The sequence below is a fragment of the Anas acuta genome, chromosome 2, assembly GCF_963932015.1.
Source record: "Anas acuta chromosome 2, bAnaAcu1.1, whole genome shotgun sequence".
NCBI lineage: Eukaryota > Metazoa > Chordata > Aves > Anseriformes > Anatidae > Anas > Anas acuta.
This window is the reverse complement of record NC_088980.1, coordinates 78,987,770-79,006,066: the sequence shown is the minus strand read 5'-3', so window position 1 is coordinate 79,006,066 and position 18,297 is coordinate 78,987,770. Positions and strand designations below refer to the sequence as shown.

Genomic DNA, 18,297 nt, shown 5'->3' with positions numbered 1-18,297 from the left:
CTACTTCATGCTAAGAAAACTTCTGGGAAGTATATGAGGGTTAAAGCCCTAAAACTACTTGGAGAAAGCTTATCTATGCTTGCTGGCCATGAACGGCAGAAAAAAATAAGTCACCAGTTCTGTATAACAGATGATTTGCTAGATACATTAAAATAGAAAGCTATAATGCTTGCTCCTATGGAAAGGCACGAGCGGAAGCTTCCGTGCAGGAAGCCACACAAGCACAAGATGGATCCCGCAGCCTAGCACAGAGATAGCACGCTCACGAGCCACTGACTGGCGTTAAGATACCCTCCCAGCAGCAAACACAGCACTCCAGCTTACTGGGCAGCCAGACACAGGCAGCACCCACATTACTTGAGCCCGAAAGACCTCAGTTGGCCCTGCAAAGAGCCACTGAGTGTTGCTGCAGTGAACATGGAGACCCCAGGGGTAATTTACCTTGGGGAAAGCATTGAAGCTCCAGCTGCCAGAGCTTCCCAGAAGAGAAGAGCTAAGGGCAAAGCATGGTGCTAGGACATGACTTCCAGCCCTGATCCCAGCTTCAGCATCAACACAATCAAGTTAGCTCCATATGCTCTGTGTTGCAGCTCTGCCTTTCCCAAGGCATACAAATCAGCTTGCAATACAAGGATTTTTCCTTTCTCTGCAGTAACCCAGCTTTTAGTTACATTCTCTGATGCCAGGCAAAATTATCTTGCATCAATCCAGTCCTTAAGTGGCTGACTTTGATGAGGAACTACTTAACATGCACAGATGACACCCACCTTAATTCTCAAGCACCATCTTCACATTATTTCACCTCCAGCGTATTCTCCTTTCCCTGATTTTTACACTTATCTCAGGATAGTAGTAAATTTTCCAATTAAGTTTTAACGTGTGTCTAAGCTGATTCTATAGAGAATTTTAAAAAAATATTAAAAAATTATAACCAAGAAACTAGAGACTGAAGCATTTCTCCTGTGAGGGAAGGCCAAAAGACCTGGGGCTGTTCATCCTGGAGAAGAAAAGACTAAGGTGGGATCTCATCCTCATGTACCAACACCTGGAAGAAGGGTGCAAAGACAAGAGACTTCACTGAGTGGTGTCCAGGGACAGGACAAGAGGCAAAGTGCACAAACTGGAACACGGGAGGTGCCATCTCAACATCAGGAAACACTTTTTTTTTTTTACTGAACAGTGTCAGAGGTTGCCCAGCAAGGTTGTGGAACCTCCCTCCCTTCTTGGAGGTATTTGCAAGTCGCCTGTCAAACGAGTATTTGCTCATTTCTACCCTGCCCCACCAACATCAAACCAACGTGAAAAAGTACTTGTTATATAAATAAGATTTTTTTTTCCTGTGAGTTTTTATGTAATAGCGTTTCCTTCAATTCAGAAGCCAAGTTGCGTCACCACCATGCAGAGCTGTGCTGCAGGAAGGGAGGAAGTAAATTGCCCATCCCCTATGGTGCACAGAGGGGAAGAGTTCAGTATTTCCCAAAGGCTTTTTCAGCTTGGTCCATTTAAAACCAACAACAAAAACACCTCTAAAAAAAGCCTTCTTGTCCACCAAACTCAACATACACTTTGTACCCTGTCTAAGCCATTTGTATTGTAATTAAAAATCCAAAGCCTACAAGCTTAACTACAACTTGTAGCCTTTGCCCAAGAGGTTATCAAATGCAGTTTTATCACACCTACATCTTTATAATATACTAGAAAATCAATGACAAGTCATACATTTAATGGGAACAGTTGCAATGCAGAACACACAACACAATCGGGTTTTAAGACACATCTCCATGTACTGATAGGAAAGATACTTCTGATGCTGTGCTTTGAACAGCTCCAAACTTAAAAAAGATTTAACTCAGAATTGGTTAGAAATCTTAATTCGGTTTGAAAGTCTGAGAACTTCCTGGAACTTCCCTTTTCCATATTTTCATTAATTCTGGGTTTACAGAATACAGTTGTTAGCAATTTTAAATTAACCAGGATGGACTTTGCACACAAGTCAGCTCCCAACACACTTGGTATCACTACCGAATTCATCACGGCTTGCCTGCAAATACTAGACAGTGCTTTTATTATCCGGCAATGAATCTTGTATAAATTTCCAGCAAGTGTGCTCTGGGCAGAACAGAATTTGCAAGTTGCATCTTCTGTCACAAAACTGACAATTCTCAGAGGAAGAAAAGCTGCAGGAAACTCCATGCACTTTGCAGAGAATTGAAATTACACACAGGGAAGCTTGAGAAGCTGCCAACTGCTGGCTCTTAAACACAAAGCTCTCGCTCATCTCCTTGGTCTCCCCCTCCCCTCCACACAACCAGCTCCACCTTTCCCACCAGCAGCACTGGTGAAAGGGAACATGTGCTGCTCCAGCACCCAGTCTGCTCATTTTGATGAAACTTTCATACAAGGCACGGCTCAACTCTCCCATGACTACCTGCACAGGGTCACTTCTGCTTCCCCCAGCATGGAAAACCAGCAGCAGCTCCGGCACAGGAACACAAGAGAAAGCCAGGGCTCGTGCAGGAAGATTCCCCAGAGGGTACCTGCAAGCATCCTAAGAGACGAAGGGTGCACAAATAAGTTACTGCAAGGTAAAGCATGGTGTGGCCATAGGAACCCTTGTTACTCAGTGATAACCTGAGCTGTGCCTGCCTGCTCCCGGGGGATGTGAGCCTGCCCTGCTTTGCCCATCTCTGCCATGCATACCTCATGCTGCCTGGTCGCGTTATTTCTGTGTGTCACTGCATCATTACGGGCACAAACCCATCTTCAGATCCACCAAAACATCCCAGAGCGCTCCAATATAGGTATCAACCAAAGATTAAACAATCCACTCACTGGCTGCAGCCATCAAAAACTCAGTTCCTCTTTCCCTCAGCATTACAAACAGGTCTTTTCTGTCCTTTTGAAGAGACAACACTCAGTATCTCCCAGCTGTCTGTTACAGGAGTTTTGACTCCCTCTTCACCTGCACCCTTCCATCCTTTCCTTCACAGGAGGAGCCTTTCCTAAAGCAGGTATTAAACCCACTGTCTCACCCACAAGCCGTCAGATCACCTTTCATAAAGAAACCAGTGTAAGTTTCAAGCTGATAACAAAAGCAAAACACTACAAGGCAGAATCCTAGTCATTAGAACAACAGATACTACATCATCTTCTCAATTTTCAACCCTATTTAGATTGTCATTTAAGCTGTGGGAGCTCTTTTGATGTAGTCTTCTCTAACATATATTCATTTAAAGCAAAAATCTGATGAAACACAGATCATGACAGGGGCATGTACAGAGCCACAGCATCACCGTGCCTGTAGCTCAGGATTCAGAGCTGTTATGAAGCCCCCCCTTCCTCTTGATAGCATCACCAATGTGCTTTTCTGTGTCCTTCTTCCAGTAGGACCTAGCTGAATTCCAAAGGCTATAAGCGAAAGCGGAGATATTTATTACATCTGAAACACACACACGCAAACCCCAAACCACAAGGAAACCCTGCAGTTTACTGCACAGTAGCAGGATCAACTCCCTCTGTTTGTACTCACAGATTAACTTGATATAACTGGAACCAACCCCCTGGCAAATTACAAACAATTTCACTTTTGAAATATCCAGAAAAAAAAATCATCTCCTAAAAAATATAAATGCAGCAGACAAGTTTAATCCCTTTATGATTTTCTTTAAAGCCATTACAAATTTTTAAAATATTTCTTCTTTATGAAGGAAATGAAAGGCAGATTTTGAGACTAAAGCTAGTTCTAACAGTGTAAGCTGCATCCCTTCAGGAAACAACACTCACCAAGCATAATACTCACAGGGCATCATACCAAACGCATAAGAAATACAAGATTTCTTCACCTGCTATGCTTAAGCCTGAATTATGGCTCTCAACTTAAAGGACTTACTGGCACAACATTTGAGGATGGGCAACAAAGATGAGACATTTGAGCCACTGGGTTATTTCTAAACTTCACGTGTCTCAGTTTATATGATACAATGGTGATGGGACCACAATTTTACTTTTAAAATGTAGTTTGCTACCCAAAGCCTCCTAGGAGATCTGGAATACCGTGTGAAGCAGGGACTACACTGCTCATATGACTAGCATTAGAAGAGTGGTATCAAAATGATCTAGCAGATTAGTCACCGCTGCTATTGAATCCAATGGAAGAAGCAAACCTGGGAGTTTGGGAAGATCTAAGCGGAGATGCAGGATATGAAGGATGACTGCACAGAAGTGCTGTGTGACTGAAGGAGCAGCTCTGACTCCTTCATAATGTCAATTATTTTTTTTAAAATTACACAAACAAAAGTGTTAGACGCAATAAACCTTTCCCTGTTTTTCATTACAGTATGGCTTTATCTCTGTTTGCAGCTGTGACACATCGCTGCCGCAAAACGGAGGGGTGTTTCTTCCAAAAATACAGGAGAACCTAGTCAGCTGACTATCAACTGCTTTGTAACCAAGTACTCTCTCTGAAGCACGGTTCAGAAACAAAACAGCCTCTAAGTCACTAGTTGGCCACATGATGCTAGTCCTTTAGCTGCTAGGATACTTCACTAAAACCTCTTTGTAGAAATCCATAAAGAAAAAAGGAAAAAAATGCCAGCGTGGACTCGTATTTTAACTTGCCTGAAACACCAAGACCTGACGATGACCAGTTGCAGTGAAATTCTCCCATTCTGTGTATGAATGCACATACAGTGCAAAGCTGCCTGTTGCTCCCTGGAAATCCTCCGGCAGCATTCCAGACATGCTTCACATTCAGCGCCAGTCACCTTTTCTACAGCCACCCAGCCTAGGGAAAGCCTCACCACACAACCAGAGTCGTCTAACTTGGGAGTAGGGGACAGCAGGTGCAGGGCCTGTGCTTAGAAAGAATTTTGATTTTAGGTATCAACACAACTTTTTCGTTATTCTGAACACGTGTGTTTTGTTTTTTTTTTCCCCCCACTGAGGCACAAAATTCAAGTGACCTTGAAATGTCAATCATACCAAATTCCACTACCTTCTACATCAATAGTTTCTGTAAAGAAAACTACAGTTTTATGCTCAAACTCATTCTGGCTTCATAGACAGCTTAGGAACACACTCACTCACTGCTGGATCAGACCTGTGGGTTATTTATCTGACCAAATACAATACCAGCTGCTGAAGAAGAAAATGAAAGGAATTCTTGCAAGGACCTTACAATTTTCAACCCATCAATCTTCTGCCATCAATTTTAACACTTGGATATTGGCTTAAATTCAGAGGCATGAGTCCTTATCAGTTCTCGTTACCATTAACCAGCCTCAGGCTGCGCAGCACTGACACAAATCACTAGCTCTGCACTAGACCTCCACATCTCAAGAAATCTGATGAGAAAAAAAGTTTGAAAATCTACTTGAGCTGTGCAAAAATACATTTTTCTCATTGTTCTGGATCTGACACCTATCAACGTCACTCAATGTTAATTGCCTTTTGAAATGCTTTTGAGACAAAAAAAGCATACAACTTCTGTTATAGATACTGGATTTCAAGACACTTCTATGTAACCTTTAACATAAGGTTTACCATGTTTACTTTTGCCACGCCTCAGTATTGTTACACTGCTCCAGAAATACATCCCCCTCCTCTCCTCACCTCCTTCCCCCCTTGTTTAATAGTTGTGTCACCCTGCTGCCACGCATTCAGCAGGTCAGCACAATGATTAGAAAGATGTTCTCACATCAATGTGCATTGCTCCCCATTTTTTGGGGTGTGTAACAGCAGTCACACAGGCTGCTGTTCTCCTAATCCCACTGGAGAATGTGCATCATCCACAACTGGAAACAACACACGTTAAAAAAAAAAAAGAGAATGTTTAGTCAATTGGATGAATCGATTGGAAACCCCAAGAAAGCTGCTTTTAAGGAAACAGAGATTTTTGTTGGCCCATAGCCTTGAAGCATGAGCGTTCACCAATCTTATCATGAAAGCAACAACACTGAAGCTCTCGGTAGGACAAAGCCAAGTATGAAATTCTAAGCATTTGTAAGCAAGACAAGCAGCATATAAACAACACGGTAGGAATTAAAGAAAAATTCCATCCAGTTTTTAAGATACATTGAAAAAACGATAAAAGCTGAAAGCCTAGATGCCTCCTGTTATCCAAACCATCTTGATACCACCAGTTCTTTCCAATTTTTAAGTCTAACTGCATGTTTTTGCAACATTGGATGCTTTTTGAAGTAAACCAAAGTACAGGACTACGTGCAGGAGGCCACTAGGTATCTTAGAATATGCGTATAGATAAATCTTTCAACAGTATTTTGAAAAAAAAACACCTTTCATTTCAATGCTGTCCAGGAGCTCATTAAGACCTCAAAAGTCAGGTGTCTGAGCAACTCCTCTCTCTCTCAGCGCCACTTCCATTAGCTGCCAGGCTTTTAAACCTCTGCTGTTCTCAACAGTAATACTGTTAAATCACACAAGTAATTCTATTCTAAACCACCTGCTCTACTATTAAAACCTAAAACCTTTTCAGGCCAGCTATGCCACTTCTGAAACACCCTCACTGCTTCCAGTAGGCACGCTAGCCCAGTATATTTCCCCCCACCGAGTGGGGATCCCCGAAACGGATAGCCCAAGAGTAGAAGCACCTGGTTATTGGGAACACCGTGTTAGTTGTGTGTGATGGGGTGGTACCCGTGTAACTGAGGCCCGTCCTGCAGACCTGAGCACCGCACTGACAGCCACATTTTGACAGCTGCTGGGTGCCCCTGCGCAGCCTGCTCTGCGTCACCCTGCGGGACCAGCTGATCCCTGGGGATCCCTCCCAGCCTCAGCCACCCCGCGAGGCTCCCAATGAATGGGTGGCGGCTCCGGCAGCCCTCTCACCACGCCGCACGCCCGCTCCTCTTTGCGAGGGGGTGCCCAGGAGGGCAGGCGCTGCCCAGGGCAGCCTCAGCCCCCGCCCCGTCCCCCCGGCACTTACTGAGCTGGCCGGGGCCGGGCTCCCTGCCGCCGGCCGCCCCCAGCAGGCTGCCGGGCAGCCCCCCCGAGGCTCCGGGCGGCGTGCCGCTCTGCCTCTCGAAGTTGCCGGGGTTGGAGAAGAAATCCCGCAGGCGGGGCAGCTCGCGGCCGCTCTCCAGCAGCTCGGTGTGCAGCTCCAGCGCCGTCAGCAGGAACTGGTCCCGCAGCAGCTGCGCCGCCATCGCGTCCATCGACACCCGCGGCGGCTCCACCGCCGAACCGGGCCCGGACCCGGGCCCGGACCCGGACCCAGACCCGGACCCGGCCCCGGCGCCATCGCCCGGCGCCCCCGCCGCCCGTGGGCCCGGCGGCTCCTCGGGGCTGCCCGGCTCCTCCCGCCGCGGCTCGGCCGGCTCCGTGCTGCTGCTGCTGCCGCCGTGCCGCCCTCCGCCGGGCTCGTCCTCCTCCGAGTCGCTGAGGAAGGGGTTCACACCGCCACCGCCGCCCGCCGCCATCTTGCGGCGCGACGCGAGGCGAGGCCCTCCCGCACCTCCGCCCGCCCGCCGCCCACTGCGCTCCGCAGCCCGCCCCGCGGCCTCTTCCGGCTCGCCGCTCTCGCGAGAGCCGCCGGGACAACGGGACCGGCCCCGCTGCCTGGGAGGGAGGGGGCGGGGCTTGGTGGAGGTGGGCGGGGCTTGAGGGGGGCCGCGGAAGCGGAAGGGGACCTGGCCGGGCGCGCGGCGGGAGGCGAGTGAGTGGCGGCGCCTGCGCAGTGCGCGCGGCGGGAGCGGGGCTGGGGGAGATAGGGCGGGTGGGAGGCGGGGGAGGGAGGGGGTCCTGCCCGGCGCGGGGCGCGCTCATGGGGGGAATTTGGGGTTTCACGGCTTGTAGGGGCCCTCCCCTGCTCTCCTATGCACCCCTTAGGTGCTGGAAGGCTGCTGCAAAGTCTCTCAGAGCCTTCCCCTCTCCATGCTGACAGCTGGAAGCGAAGCTGGGGTTGAAATCTCGAATAAAAGCGTGGGCAAATCTCAGGGAGGCAAAAAGACACGTTTCTGGGTGTGTGGAAGTGACCGTCCTGCAAATTAATCGAAACTCTATCAAGGCTACATCTAATCTTGTTTTACTGGGCTTTACTAGGTGCAGCAGTACTCAGTACCGTAACTGCAAACTGGTTAATCCGTGTTATAATGCTATGCTATAAAATAATGGTACTCCTGCATTTAGTTTACATACATTCTCCTTAAAATGCAATCAACCTGTCCTTTAATAAACTTTTTTTCTCCCATAATATATTGATTTCATACTGTCTATAGGAAAAAAGTAGGGGAGTGTGAGCGGTAGGGGAGTGTGAATGGGTTGAAGCAAAAAATGAAGCAGCAAAACACACTAAAATACACTAAATAAACTAAAAATAATATACTAAAATACACTAAAAGTAAGAAAAGCTTTCCCTCTCTTCTTCTCTCACTTTGGTGGAATCAGTGTGGTGGATTTCGTTACGGAAATCTTGTCACTTTCCTTTCTAGAGAGTTAAAGGATGCTCAGTGTGAACTTACTACAAGTTCATCTGCTCGTGTTCTTTTTTCTCCTTTTTTTTTTTTTTTCCCCTTACTGATGTCCTGTAGCAGCCTCTAGTGGTGATCTGTGATGTTTACAAGTGATTTGAAGTTTAAAGATGGTTTAAACAAGTCTCCCTTGCTTTTAAGGTACGCATTGCTGCTGGCTTCTCTGTAGTTTTACAACAAGGATTAAATTTTTCTCTTCTCCCCTAAAATGATGCAAAAAATATTCTTCTGTTTCAGTACTTCCTACGAGGTTTGTTTGGGCTTATGAAATTAATTGCAATATATACACTGATGTCCTTCAGTTGCTCCAAAATAACCTACTGGCACCTAGGGTAGGGTTAACACAGCTGAAGTACATATTCCAGAGTGGAAGAAAAGTGTGTTTAAACTGCCTTGTACGATAACAATATGCTTAAAAATAGTTTATTGCGATATACAAATAGGTATTCTAAGAGCCTAATTTAAGGGACTTGAGAAGAAAGCCTCACAAGAAACATTCATCACCATGGAGGATGTGTGAGGCAGAAAAAATGCTGAAGCTCTGGAAACAAGGCATTAAATAGGTTTGCTTGATGGAGACATCTACAAATTCATTTATTTTTCTGCCTCCAAAAGGTGTGCATTGTTTCTTACTGGAATTAAAATCTTCTTCTGCCTTTAAAGGGTACAAGTTGTTTGTCTGAAGAATAGCTTACCTTAACATGCCTCAGAAGATGAGGTTTCCAAATATAGGTCTGTCAAGCTGGGTATCCAAAATATGGAGGGATTGTATGGAGGAAAAACAAACAAAACAAAACAAAAAAAAACAACCTTCAGGGGTTTTTCTTGTGTTTTTATTATTATTACTTGATTTTGTATGAAACAAAATGCAATTTTTCAACGAATGCATATTTTTTCATGAACTTTAAAATGTGCACTTCTTGAGGCAGAAAATGAGTAGAAACACATCAATCTTTGCTCTTCTTGTGTTGATTTTCGTAGGGTTGTTGAATCCTGATCTAATATAGGCTATTTTATAAATATATATATATTTTTGTATGTTAAATATAGGTATAGCTTTACCCACAGAAACTGACTTTATAATGTATCTGAAGTAAAAATAGGACAGAAGGGACTCTTGGAAATATTTTCAGCCTTAATAAAAATGTGATAATGTGCCACAAAGTAAGAGGAGAACATGTAAGTTTGCAGATGACACCAAGTTGTGGGAAAGTGTCGATCTGCTGGAGGGTAGGGAGGCCCTGCAGAGGGACCTGGACAAGCTGGGAAAATGGGCAGAGGCCAGTGGGGTGAGGTTCAACATGATTAAGTGCTGGGTCCTGTACTTTGATCACAACAACCCCGTGAAACACTACAGTCTTGGGGCAGAGTGGCTGGAAAGCTGTGCAGAGGAAAAGGATCTGGGGGTGCTGATTGATGCTCAGCTGAACATGAGCTGGCAGTGTGCCCAGGTGGCCAAGAAGGCCAGCGGCATCCTGGCTTGTATCAGGAATAGTGTGGCCACCAGGACCAACGAGGTGATTGAGCCCGGTACTCGGCCTGGTGAGGCCGCACCTCGACTGCTGTGTTCAGCTTTGGGTCCCTCACTACAAGAAGGACATGGAGGCCCTGGAGCGTGTCCAGAGAAGGGCAACAAAGCTGGTGAAGGGCCTGGAGAACAAGTCCTACGAGGAGCGGCTGAGGGACCTGGGGTTGTTTAGTGGTCAGGCATTGGGACGGGTTGCCCAGGGAGGTGGTGGAGTCACCGTCTCTGGGGGTGTGCAAGGAAAGGTTGGACATGGTGCCTGGGGACATGGTTTAGTGGTGATACTGGTAGTAGGGTAATGGTTGCACCAGATGATCTTGGAGGTCTCTTCCAACCCTACTGATTCAATGAGGTTAGAAATAATTTCTTTCTTTGGGTGGAGAAAAGTTCAATCACTTTTTCTTTTCTCTAGATTTGTTGTTTTGAAGCATTTCTGTGAACAATGGATGCTTGGGAGCCTGCTGTCTGAAGCATGGTGAATAAAGCATTTACAGCCCAAGAAGAATTTTAGAAATTTGGGAAACCAAGTTCAAATTTCATGACGTATTTCATGTTTTTGTGAGAACAAAGAGAGAGAAATGCTATTGAGTGAAGTCACAACTTGGGGATAAGAGATATGACCTTTTATACATCCACAAACTGGAGAATTGAGTTGTTGGTCTTCATTCACTCAAGTTTGGAAAGCTGTGGAATGTGGGTATGTTGTCTGCCAATGTATGCTGTACAGAAAGAAAGTTGTGGAGGTTACAGATGGCTGTTAAAGATGGCATTCTGTACCATATTGAAGGGCAGTATAGGTGGGAAAGGAAGCAGTAGAAATCAAGTATGAAAATGGTCTTTGTAAAGTCATTCAGAGGTTTTAAAGAACTAAACTCACGTGAGAGGCTATGCTGCCTGAATTTATTAACGAGTCTGTTATTGAAGCTTTCTGGAGGTGAAAAACAAGGCTTGAAATTGAGAAGGTCTTATTTATTCCGTCACTGCAGAAGCACGCTCCACCAACGTGCAAAGAGGTTTCTACGCTTAACTCTGTTTTCCTTATTCTGCCTGCTGTTGTTCGGTCGAGAATTGGAGGAAAATGTGATTGAAGATATTTAAGCTGGCTTGTGGAGAAGGTCATGCAATGAAGGCAATGGTGTTAATAAATTTAATATAAGTTGGAAAACAAAGTAAGAATCCGAGGACTTGCTTCGAATGTGCTAAGTTAGCACAGCTGGGAGGTGATGCGGGCCTGTCCATCTGGTGCCAACGGAGGTCTATTTTATGAAATAGAATGGGGAACTGCACTGGAGCAAAGTTATTTCAGTTTCCTTCCTTTTTTTTTTTTTTTTTCTTTAGGTTATTTTCAGTCTGTCTCACTATGCAGTTTTCCAGGCAGCTGTGCCAGTCCAAGGGAGGGCTTGGCATGGGAATACGTGGGTGGGAGCAGGGGACAGGACAACTCTGTAGCTGTCCTAGCTTGGTTTTTCTTGTGGTATTTGTGGCTGTGAGGACCTCTTGTTCTTCTGACATGGCAGTAGCAGTTAGGTATTTGTGTAGCAACACCCGATGAAATATTTCCCTTGCTGGTTTTAATTATTTTGGCAAACAGATGTTTTTAATTACAAGACCGTTCCTACAGATGGTTGGGTACAGGTAAATAAGTGCTACACAGATGTGAATAATAGACCTTTTCTGTCACCTTAAAACTAGCTGGTTGTTTCTTCCCTGAGAACAGGCACCTAATGTAGGTAGAACTCATCTTTGTGTTTCTAACATGAGGCTGTATTTGATGTCTGCAATAACAGTAAGTGTCTGCTCTTGTTTTTCTGGGCTTTGCAACTAGTTATTTCAGCTTCTTGAATCATTTCATTTGGTGATAGAAGAAATTGGGGCACTTTCCCCCCCTTGTGCTAGTTTCTTTATGATGAACCTGTACATACTGAAAGCCTGCTTCTACTATGGATCCTGCTAGGGTCATGGTCCGCAACGGTGCCCATGTATGGTTGGAGTGGAGCCAAGATCCTATTTAATGTTTGTATAGCCCTGAGAAAGACAACAGAAAGACAACAGGAAGGGAAATTCCCTTTGGGAGCTGCCAAACAGGCAAGTTTGGGGTGAGGGAGTGGGGCGGTAGGCAGGGATCGCTCTATGGGGCGTGCTGTGGGTACAGGTTCTGTAGGTTAAGAGTTGTACAATAGCAATTATGCTAGCCCATTAATTATACCTTACGATCAAATGCATTCTACTGGCTAGCAGACTTGGTTGAAGTAGTACTTTTATCTCACAAGGTCCTGAGTCCTTTCTAAAACACTTTTTTTTTGAAAGAGTGGGAACCTGTGAAATGATTATTTGACTTAACATGTTCCTTTATTATGGAAAGTGTTACTCTGTGCTCAAAAGGTTGTCTTGCAGTCCTTTTGTCCTTCAGCCTGAAGGAAAAATTGACATTCGACAGCCTGTGTGCAGGAAGTAGTTGACAAATGGCTTCTTACCATGAGAGATGTTTGTTGGGTTTTGGTAGCCATTGATACTGATGAGAAAATGTGACTTAAGACCAAACTCTTCTGTTTCAGCTCTTTTCAATCTTGTAGTAGCTTCTGTAGAGCATACTTTAAGCACTGTTTTCTTTGGCTAAATGTTTAAAAAAAATAGAGGTTACACAGTATAATGCAAGGCACTTTTGGCAGGAGAAACAACTAAACAGTCTATGTTTATGAAATGATTGGTATACAAATGGCGTGACCATGAAATACGATGTTAAGCTGTAGAACAGTGGTGCTCGAAAAAATCTTGCTTATAGAGTATGGCGGTATGAAGAAATACCCAAATAATAAGTCAAGAAATACCCGAACGGAATCGTGACTACTGCCTGAAAACAGACAGGCTCCCAAAGTGCTGTTGCCGATGAAATAGCTGATTCACAGCAAAAAAAAGACAGCAGTTGGGTTTGAGTTTTGCTTTTTCTGAGTACTTTTATAACATCCTGCATGGCGAGCAAAAGCAATGCTGCATTTCTCCCCCTCCCTTTCTCTGTACCTGGCTGACTGGCGTTGGCAGAGGATGATGTTCTTGTTCTCTTTCACGCCTCAAAGCATGAGGAAACCACCCTTGTTCCTTCTCAATACTGTCATCTTGTCGGTGCTGTTCCTGAGTATGTCTTTGTACCTGGGAGACTTGTGGATGCTGTTCCCGTGCTCACAGGGTAATTCAGACTGAATTTGTTAGGCTGGCACTGGAGTGACTGCGTTGCGGGGCAGTTCAAGTCATTCTGCCTCGTAGGCCACAGTCAGGTTTCTCCTTGGAGTGGTTTCGCAAAAGAGACTTTTCTAGGCAGGCAAAGCGATCTTGATTATCAAGAGATGTTAAAAAGAAAATTCAATATTCCTTGGGCTCCCTGCCTCAGGTTTGGATGTGCTTTACTGAACCACATTTACAATTTAAAGCAGATGTCGTTTGTTATTATAATCCATAAGATGCTCAGTGAAGATGTTGAGCATAAAATAATTATAAACAGATGGTTTGAATTACGAAAACCACTTCAGTGCAAGAGCAAGTAAAAATACTCTCGTTACAGTTTCATTGTCTGGCAGAGCATATTATGCCTCAGTAGGGAAAGAAAATGAAATTTGGGAAAGGAGGAAGAGGGACGTGGTCGTTATCTCACCTACATTCATCGTATGTGTGAAGTCACGATGAGGTTTTTGGGTTTCCAAAGTTTAAGTGTTGCGTAAAGATGCCAGTAGGCTTACTCCGAGGCTGGCTGCTAAGTCTGCTGTATAAATTTGTGCAGTCAGTAGGTGTGTGCCTTGACAGCAGGAATCGCTTGATTTTGTTATTTGACAAGTTTAACTCTTAAAAAAAAAATCCGGATTAGTAAAAGAGTAGGGTAAGGGCTGCTGGTGCTATCGTGGATGGAGTATAATTGCCACACCACGAAAAATCCTGTCACGCAGCAGAACTCCCACGTCTCTCCCCTGCCCTAAGCACAAGGATCATGTTTTATGTATGGACAAATTGTACAGTCACCAATTTGACAGCTTGAATTACATAATACACAGCGCCGTTTAGCTGAAAAATGTGTTCGTCAGCCAGAAACAGAGCAGGCATTCCCGTCTATTTCTTCTTTCCATAAAAGATACTTACCAAGGCCGTCGGTGCTTATTGAAAAAGCCTTTCCAATGGATTTTCTTCATCTTAACCAACAGACTTGGCAGTATTTAGTGAAGCATGGTCCCTCTACCGGAATTGATTAATGTGACTTCAGCTCCCTCTCCTGACACTTTATTATCCTTAAAAAATATTCCTGCCAGGGAGGCATACTCCATGTAGTGTTTTGTGCTTGTTTTATTGCATATTTAGGAGAAAAAAAAAAAAAAAAAAGGGAAGGGAAAAGTTACATTTCTCAGAAAGGACTATGTTATATTGCAGCGCAAGTATGGCTTTCTTTGCCTTATCTGTAATGCTGAGAGATTATAACTTCAGGGAAAAACAACTCAGATGTGGATTGCTTCAGGGAAACGAGCATTTCCCTAATTGCATCAGCTTTCCTGCTCGGCTTTAAGGGAGCTGATCCTTTCCTGGGGGCTCTGGACGTGTGTTGTGCAGCGGCCAGACCTGGCTGCAGGGGTAGTGCTGGGCTGAGGTGCAAGTAAAAAAAAAAGTCCTGTTAGCAGGGAATGGATCAGCTGGAGAAGAGGGACGAGCTGATGTGAAACAGGCTGCCTGCTTCTTACCTTCATGATGTATTGGCTCCGTATTTAGTTTTAGGAGGTAGTGATAGAAGGAGGGAAAATACAGAAAAAGGGTAAATCAGAGCCTGATGCCCTGTGCACTACTTGGGCTGAGGCTGTAGAGGAGATGAATTGGCTGCCTGAGCTGTATTATTGTAAGTAGCGTCTTTGGATGGACAGTAAGAAACAGCAAGTGATAAATTGGTTGTAACGTGCTTCGGACTCTCCCTCTATTTTGTCTGTAAAGCTCGAAGCTGTAATCTTTTCTCTTAGTACATGATAGGCAGTAGCTAAATGGAATTAAACAGAGTAATGCAATCAGGATTTGGGCAAAGCTTAAATCTCTGGATTGTAGTGCGCTGAGTCACTTGCTAGGGGGGTGCCTGGGAAGATATCAGAGGACGCAAAAATGCTGACACATCCTTAAGTTTCATTGACAGCAAGATGCAAGATACATCTTCAAGGGAGAGTTTGTTTATCCACTTTTTGGGTGGCCAAGCACACGAGGGCAGAGATTTTTGCACTAGGAATAAACTTAAATTCAGTTCCTTGTCCTCCAAAGTGAAAAGGGCTATGTGTCTAATACATTGCTCCTTTTATTCTCTTGACAGGCTTTGGCTTTTGTTTTTTCTTATAAGTTAGTAGTCAATCTACTTTTCTTTTCTCTTAGTTTTTTTTTTTTTGTCCTTTTCACATCTTGTGGGGTTGCCTTGAACCACCAAGCACCCAACTCTACAGAGAAACTTGCTTGTGATGACTTCTACAACAGGAGAAGGGAGAAGAGGAAGGGTCTCTCTCTTCTTTTGTGTGGTGCCCCATAAAAATTGGATTCCACTTCTGTGTTTCTGAGAATGCAGACGAACAGTACGTAGATTAATAAGCATGTCTCCTGCTAGAGCAGACACGTGCTCCTGTGCTGCTCTGTGCCTGGAGGGCCTGAGGGCAGACATCACTGGCTAGAGGGATGTCTGAGTGCCTGGATTATATTGGGATAGCTGCTCTCTGCTTTTCCCGGCCAGACAAGCATGCTGGAGAGCTGCTGGGCACCAAGGCGTTTGATACCGAGGCTTTCATCTGCAGCTCCTCTTCATGCTGACACAGGTGTGTCAGGGCACCTCTGAGATCCTGTTCCACCTCTGGTTCCCACATTGAACCTGCAGGTTGAGACTGGCTTTTGAACAGCCCTGTCAAAAGGTGATGCAGAAGCACAGAGGGAGAAGAAAAGGGGCGTGGAAGAGATCCCTGCGTTGCGGATGACTCAGCTCAGTGCTCCGAAGACCTCTGCATTTTCACATTTCCTGGTGCTGTCACCCCATCCCAGTTGTTACTGCACTGGTTGCGTGGAGGTGGTGGACTTGCAGTCCAAGACTTTCCATCGTGTCTTTGAGAACGAGGTCAAGTTTTGATTCCAGTCCTCTTGGAAAAGGGGAGAGAGAAGTATAATACTAGAGCCCATTATAGGCAGGAAAAAAACAAACACCACACAAATAGATGTCCCAGGAGACTGACACTGAGGCTTGTTCTGATTACTGAAGGTCACGTCCAGATCTTGCAAGAGAAAACATTTTCACAATATATTTGTAGCTTTACTTTTCCACACCGATGGTCCCTGCACAAGAATGCAGTGGAGGAGATCACCCCAGGGAACCCATTTATATCTGAAGTGAGACGCATTCATCTGTTTTCCTGTTTGTGCTACAGATGCTTATATTTGTAATTACACTGCTTAGCATCAGGCCTTATTGTGCCATGGAGGTGGCTTACAAATTCTGGAAGTCCCCTTGTCTTTGAACCTTTGCTTTCTTCCCTGATGGTCTGCCTTTCACGATTCAGTGATCCGTGGTAAATCAACCTTTAATAGTAAGTCCCAGCTGGTAGTGATTAAGCCAAGAAACAAATTGGTGTCAGCCAAGACCTGTTTCTGCACAGCTGTGGATTGTGCAGACAGACAAGATCTTACTCAAAATGGAAACTGGTTTTTATGTGGGAAGTGGCCATTTCAGTCCATCATTCAATGATCTTCCACCCGTGTCTGTCTTAGACTGTGGTACCTAAGTTTAGGGGGCTCTAGCAAAGGCACTTCTTTGTCAGGGTATACTTCACTTCATCAATCTGTAAATGCTTAATGCCATGCATATTGAAGCCTCTGATAGGTTATTTCATGAGTCAACGTAACCCTGAATGTTATATTTTACCTCGGTTGCTGTTTCCTCTGCACGTAGGGTGGTTCAGATCCTGGTCCTTGTATTTGATGGTTGCAGTTTCTTTTATAGGCAGTGTGCCTATGGGACTCCTCTGACAGCCTTCAGGAAGGGGACTGGGAAAAGCATTCTGAAAATTAATTTGCCCCTTCTGGAAATCAACTTGCCCGTTTTAATTGATGCTGCTGTACCTTCTAGGCAAACTGATGTTTCAGCATCATGGGATGAAAAGGAGTATTTACCTCTCTTTTCAGTCAGGAACCAAAGTTTACCCCAAGCATCGTCGCTGAGAGGACAAATGTGCACAGCCCTTCTCTTCAGGTAGTCTCATTGCTCTGCTTTTTCAGATCCTGCCTTGGTTAGGTGGTAGAGAAGAGGTTGGGTCAGAGTAGTTTTGCAGCCGTAACTGGTTAAAAGTATCTTTAAGCGGGTACCTGGAACTATGCTTTTTGATGAATTATTGCAAGAGCTGGTGTGCTGCTGAAGGGAGAGCTGCGGAGATGTCTCATTTGTTTGAAGAGCTCTGAAGCTGTAATTACGTGATTTCAACCAGAAAGATACACAGGAGTGGAGCAGACATGTAGAGAAACGCTTGAAGATAAGAAAAGCAGAAGCATTCAACCGCCAGTAACCAAAGCTCTATAGAAGAGGTCATCTTCATGCCTGCTTGTTTTTTCTTCTCCTCACTTTGTAGTCAAAGATGTTGTATATTGAGGGTTGAGAAGAAATGGGGATGTGCTCCAAGCGTGGTCATGTATGCTGAGAATGAGATGGGAATGGACCTGTGGAAAGCTGGCTCCCAAAAAACACCCGATCTTGGGTGTTTGTTTGTCCTGTGGGATAGAAAGGGTACTTTGATTGTTGGGAAATCTCAAGGAAACCTGAGTTGAAAATCAGTTACTGGAAATCCTAATTCATGTTGTTCCCTGATTGTGTTTGAAGAAAACATATTTCATAAACAGTCTAAACAACTTTAGACGCTTCAGAGCAGCAATGACCAAGTTCAGCTGTAACGTGATCAGCATGAAGAAGTGCAGAAGGTCATTGCTGCTTGTCTACATTGCTTCTTGCTGACTCTTATCAATGCTCTTTGGCCCTTCTCTAGCCACAGATGTGTGCTTGTTTGCAAGACCTCACAAGGGCTTAATGGTTCAAAAAGCAGGTGGGTTGGGAGCTGCCTGCAGTGAAATCACCTAGTGGTGATGAGCAATTGGGTATCTCGTGCCCGGTGGAGTAGCCTGCTATAGCGTAACTGAACTGTGGTTGCAAATGAAGTCTTCTTTTGGACTTAATTTTGTAGATCACTGTACTCTGATGACATGGCATTAAACTTGAATTGTGTTGATTACACTCTTTTTGCTGCAAGCTATGTC

At 44.8% G+C, this 18,297-nt stretch overlaps 2 protein-coding genes across 9 annotated transcripts in view; one reads left to right on the top strand and one right to left on the bottom strand.

The window, feature by feature from the left end:
* The window catches only part of RELCH (RAB11 binding and LisH domain, coiled-coil and HEAT repeat containing), a 73,938-nt gene extending 66,420 nt beyond the window's left edge, over positions 1-7,518 (bottom strand). For 2 of the 4 annotated variants that reach the window (XM_068670887.1, XM_068670888.1), the window contains exon 1: positions 6,944-7,518. In XM_068670887.1, the coding sequence (XP_068526988.1) occupies positions 6,944-7,436 (493 nt within the window). In that variant the 5' untranslated portion in view covers positions 7,437-7,518. The remainder of the gene's footprint in view (positions 1-6,943) is intronic. The other 2 variants (XM_068670885.1, XM_068670886.1) reach the window with 1 other exon arrangement.
* Positions 7,519-7,613: 95 nt separating this feature from the next.
* PIGN (phosphatidylinositol glycan anchor biosynthesis class N) overlaps positions 7,614-18,297 on the top strand; it is a 105,609-nt gene continuing 94,925 nt past the window's right edge. Inside the window, exon 1 of one of the 5 annotated variants that reach the window (XM_068670892.1) lies at positions 7,614-7,672. Coding sequence is in view for 1 of the 5 variants with exons in the window: in XM_068670891.1 (XP_068526992.1) it covers positions 11,768-11,797 (30 nt within the window). In the remaining 4 variants the exon portion in view is untranslated. Of the gene's footprint in view, positions 7,673-10,417; positions 10,705-11,679; positions 11,798-15,466; positions 15,588-17,350; positions 17,575-18,297 lie in introns of those variants that run through there. The other 4 variants (XM_068670894.1, XM_068670891.1, XM_068670896.1 and 1 more) reach the window with 4 other exon arrangements.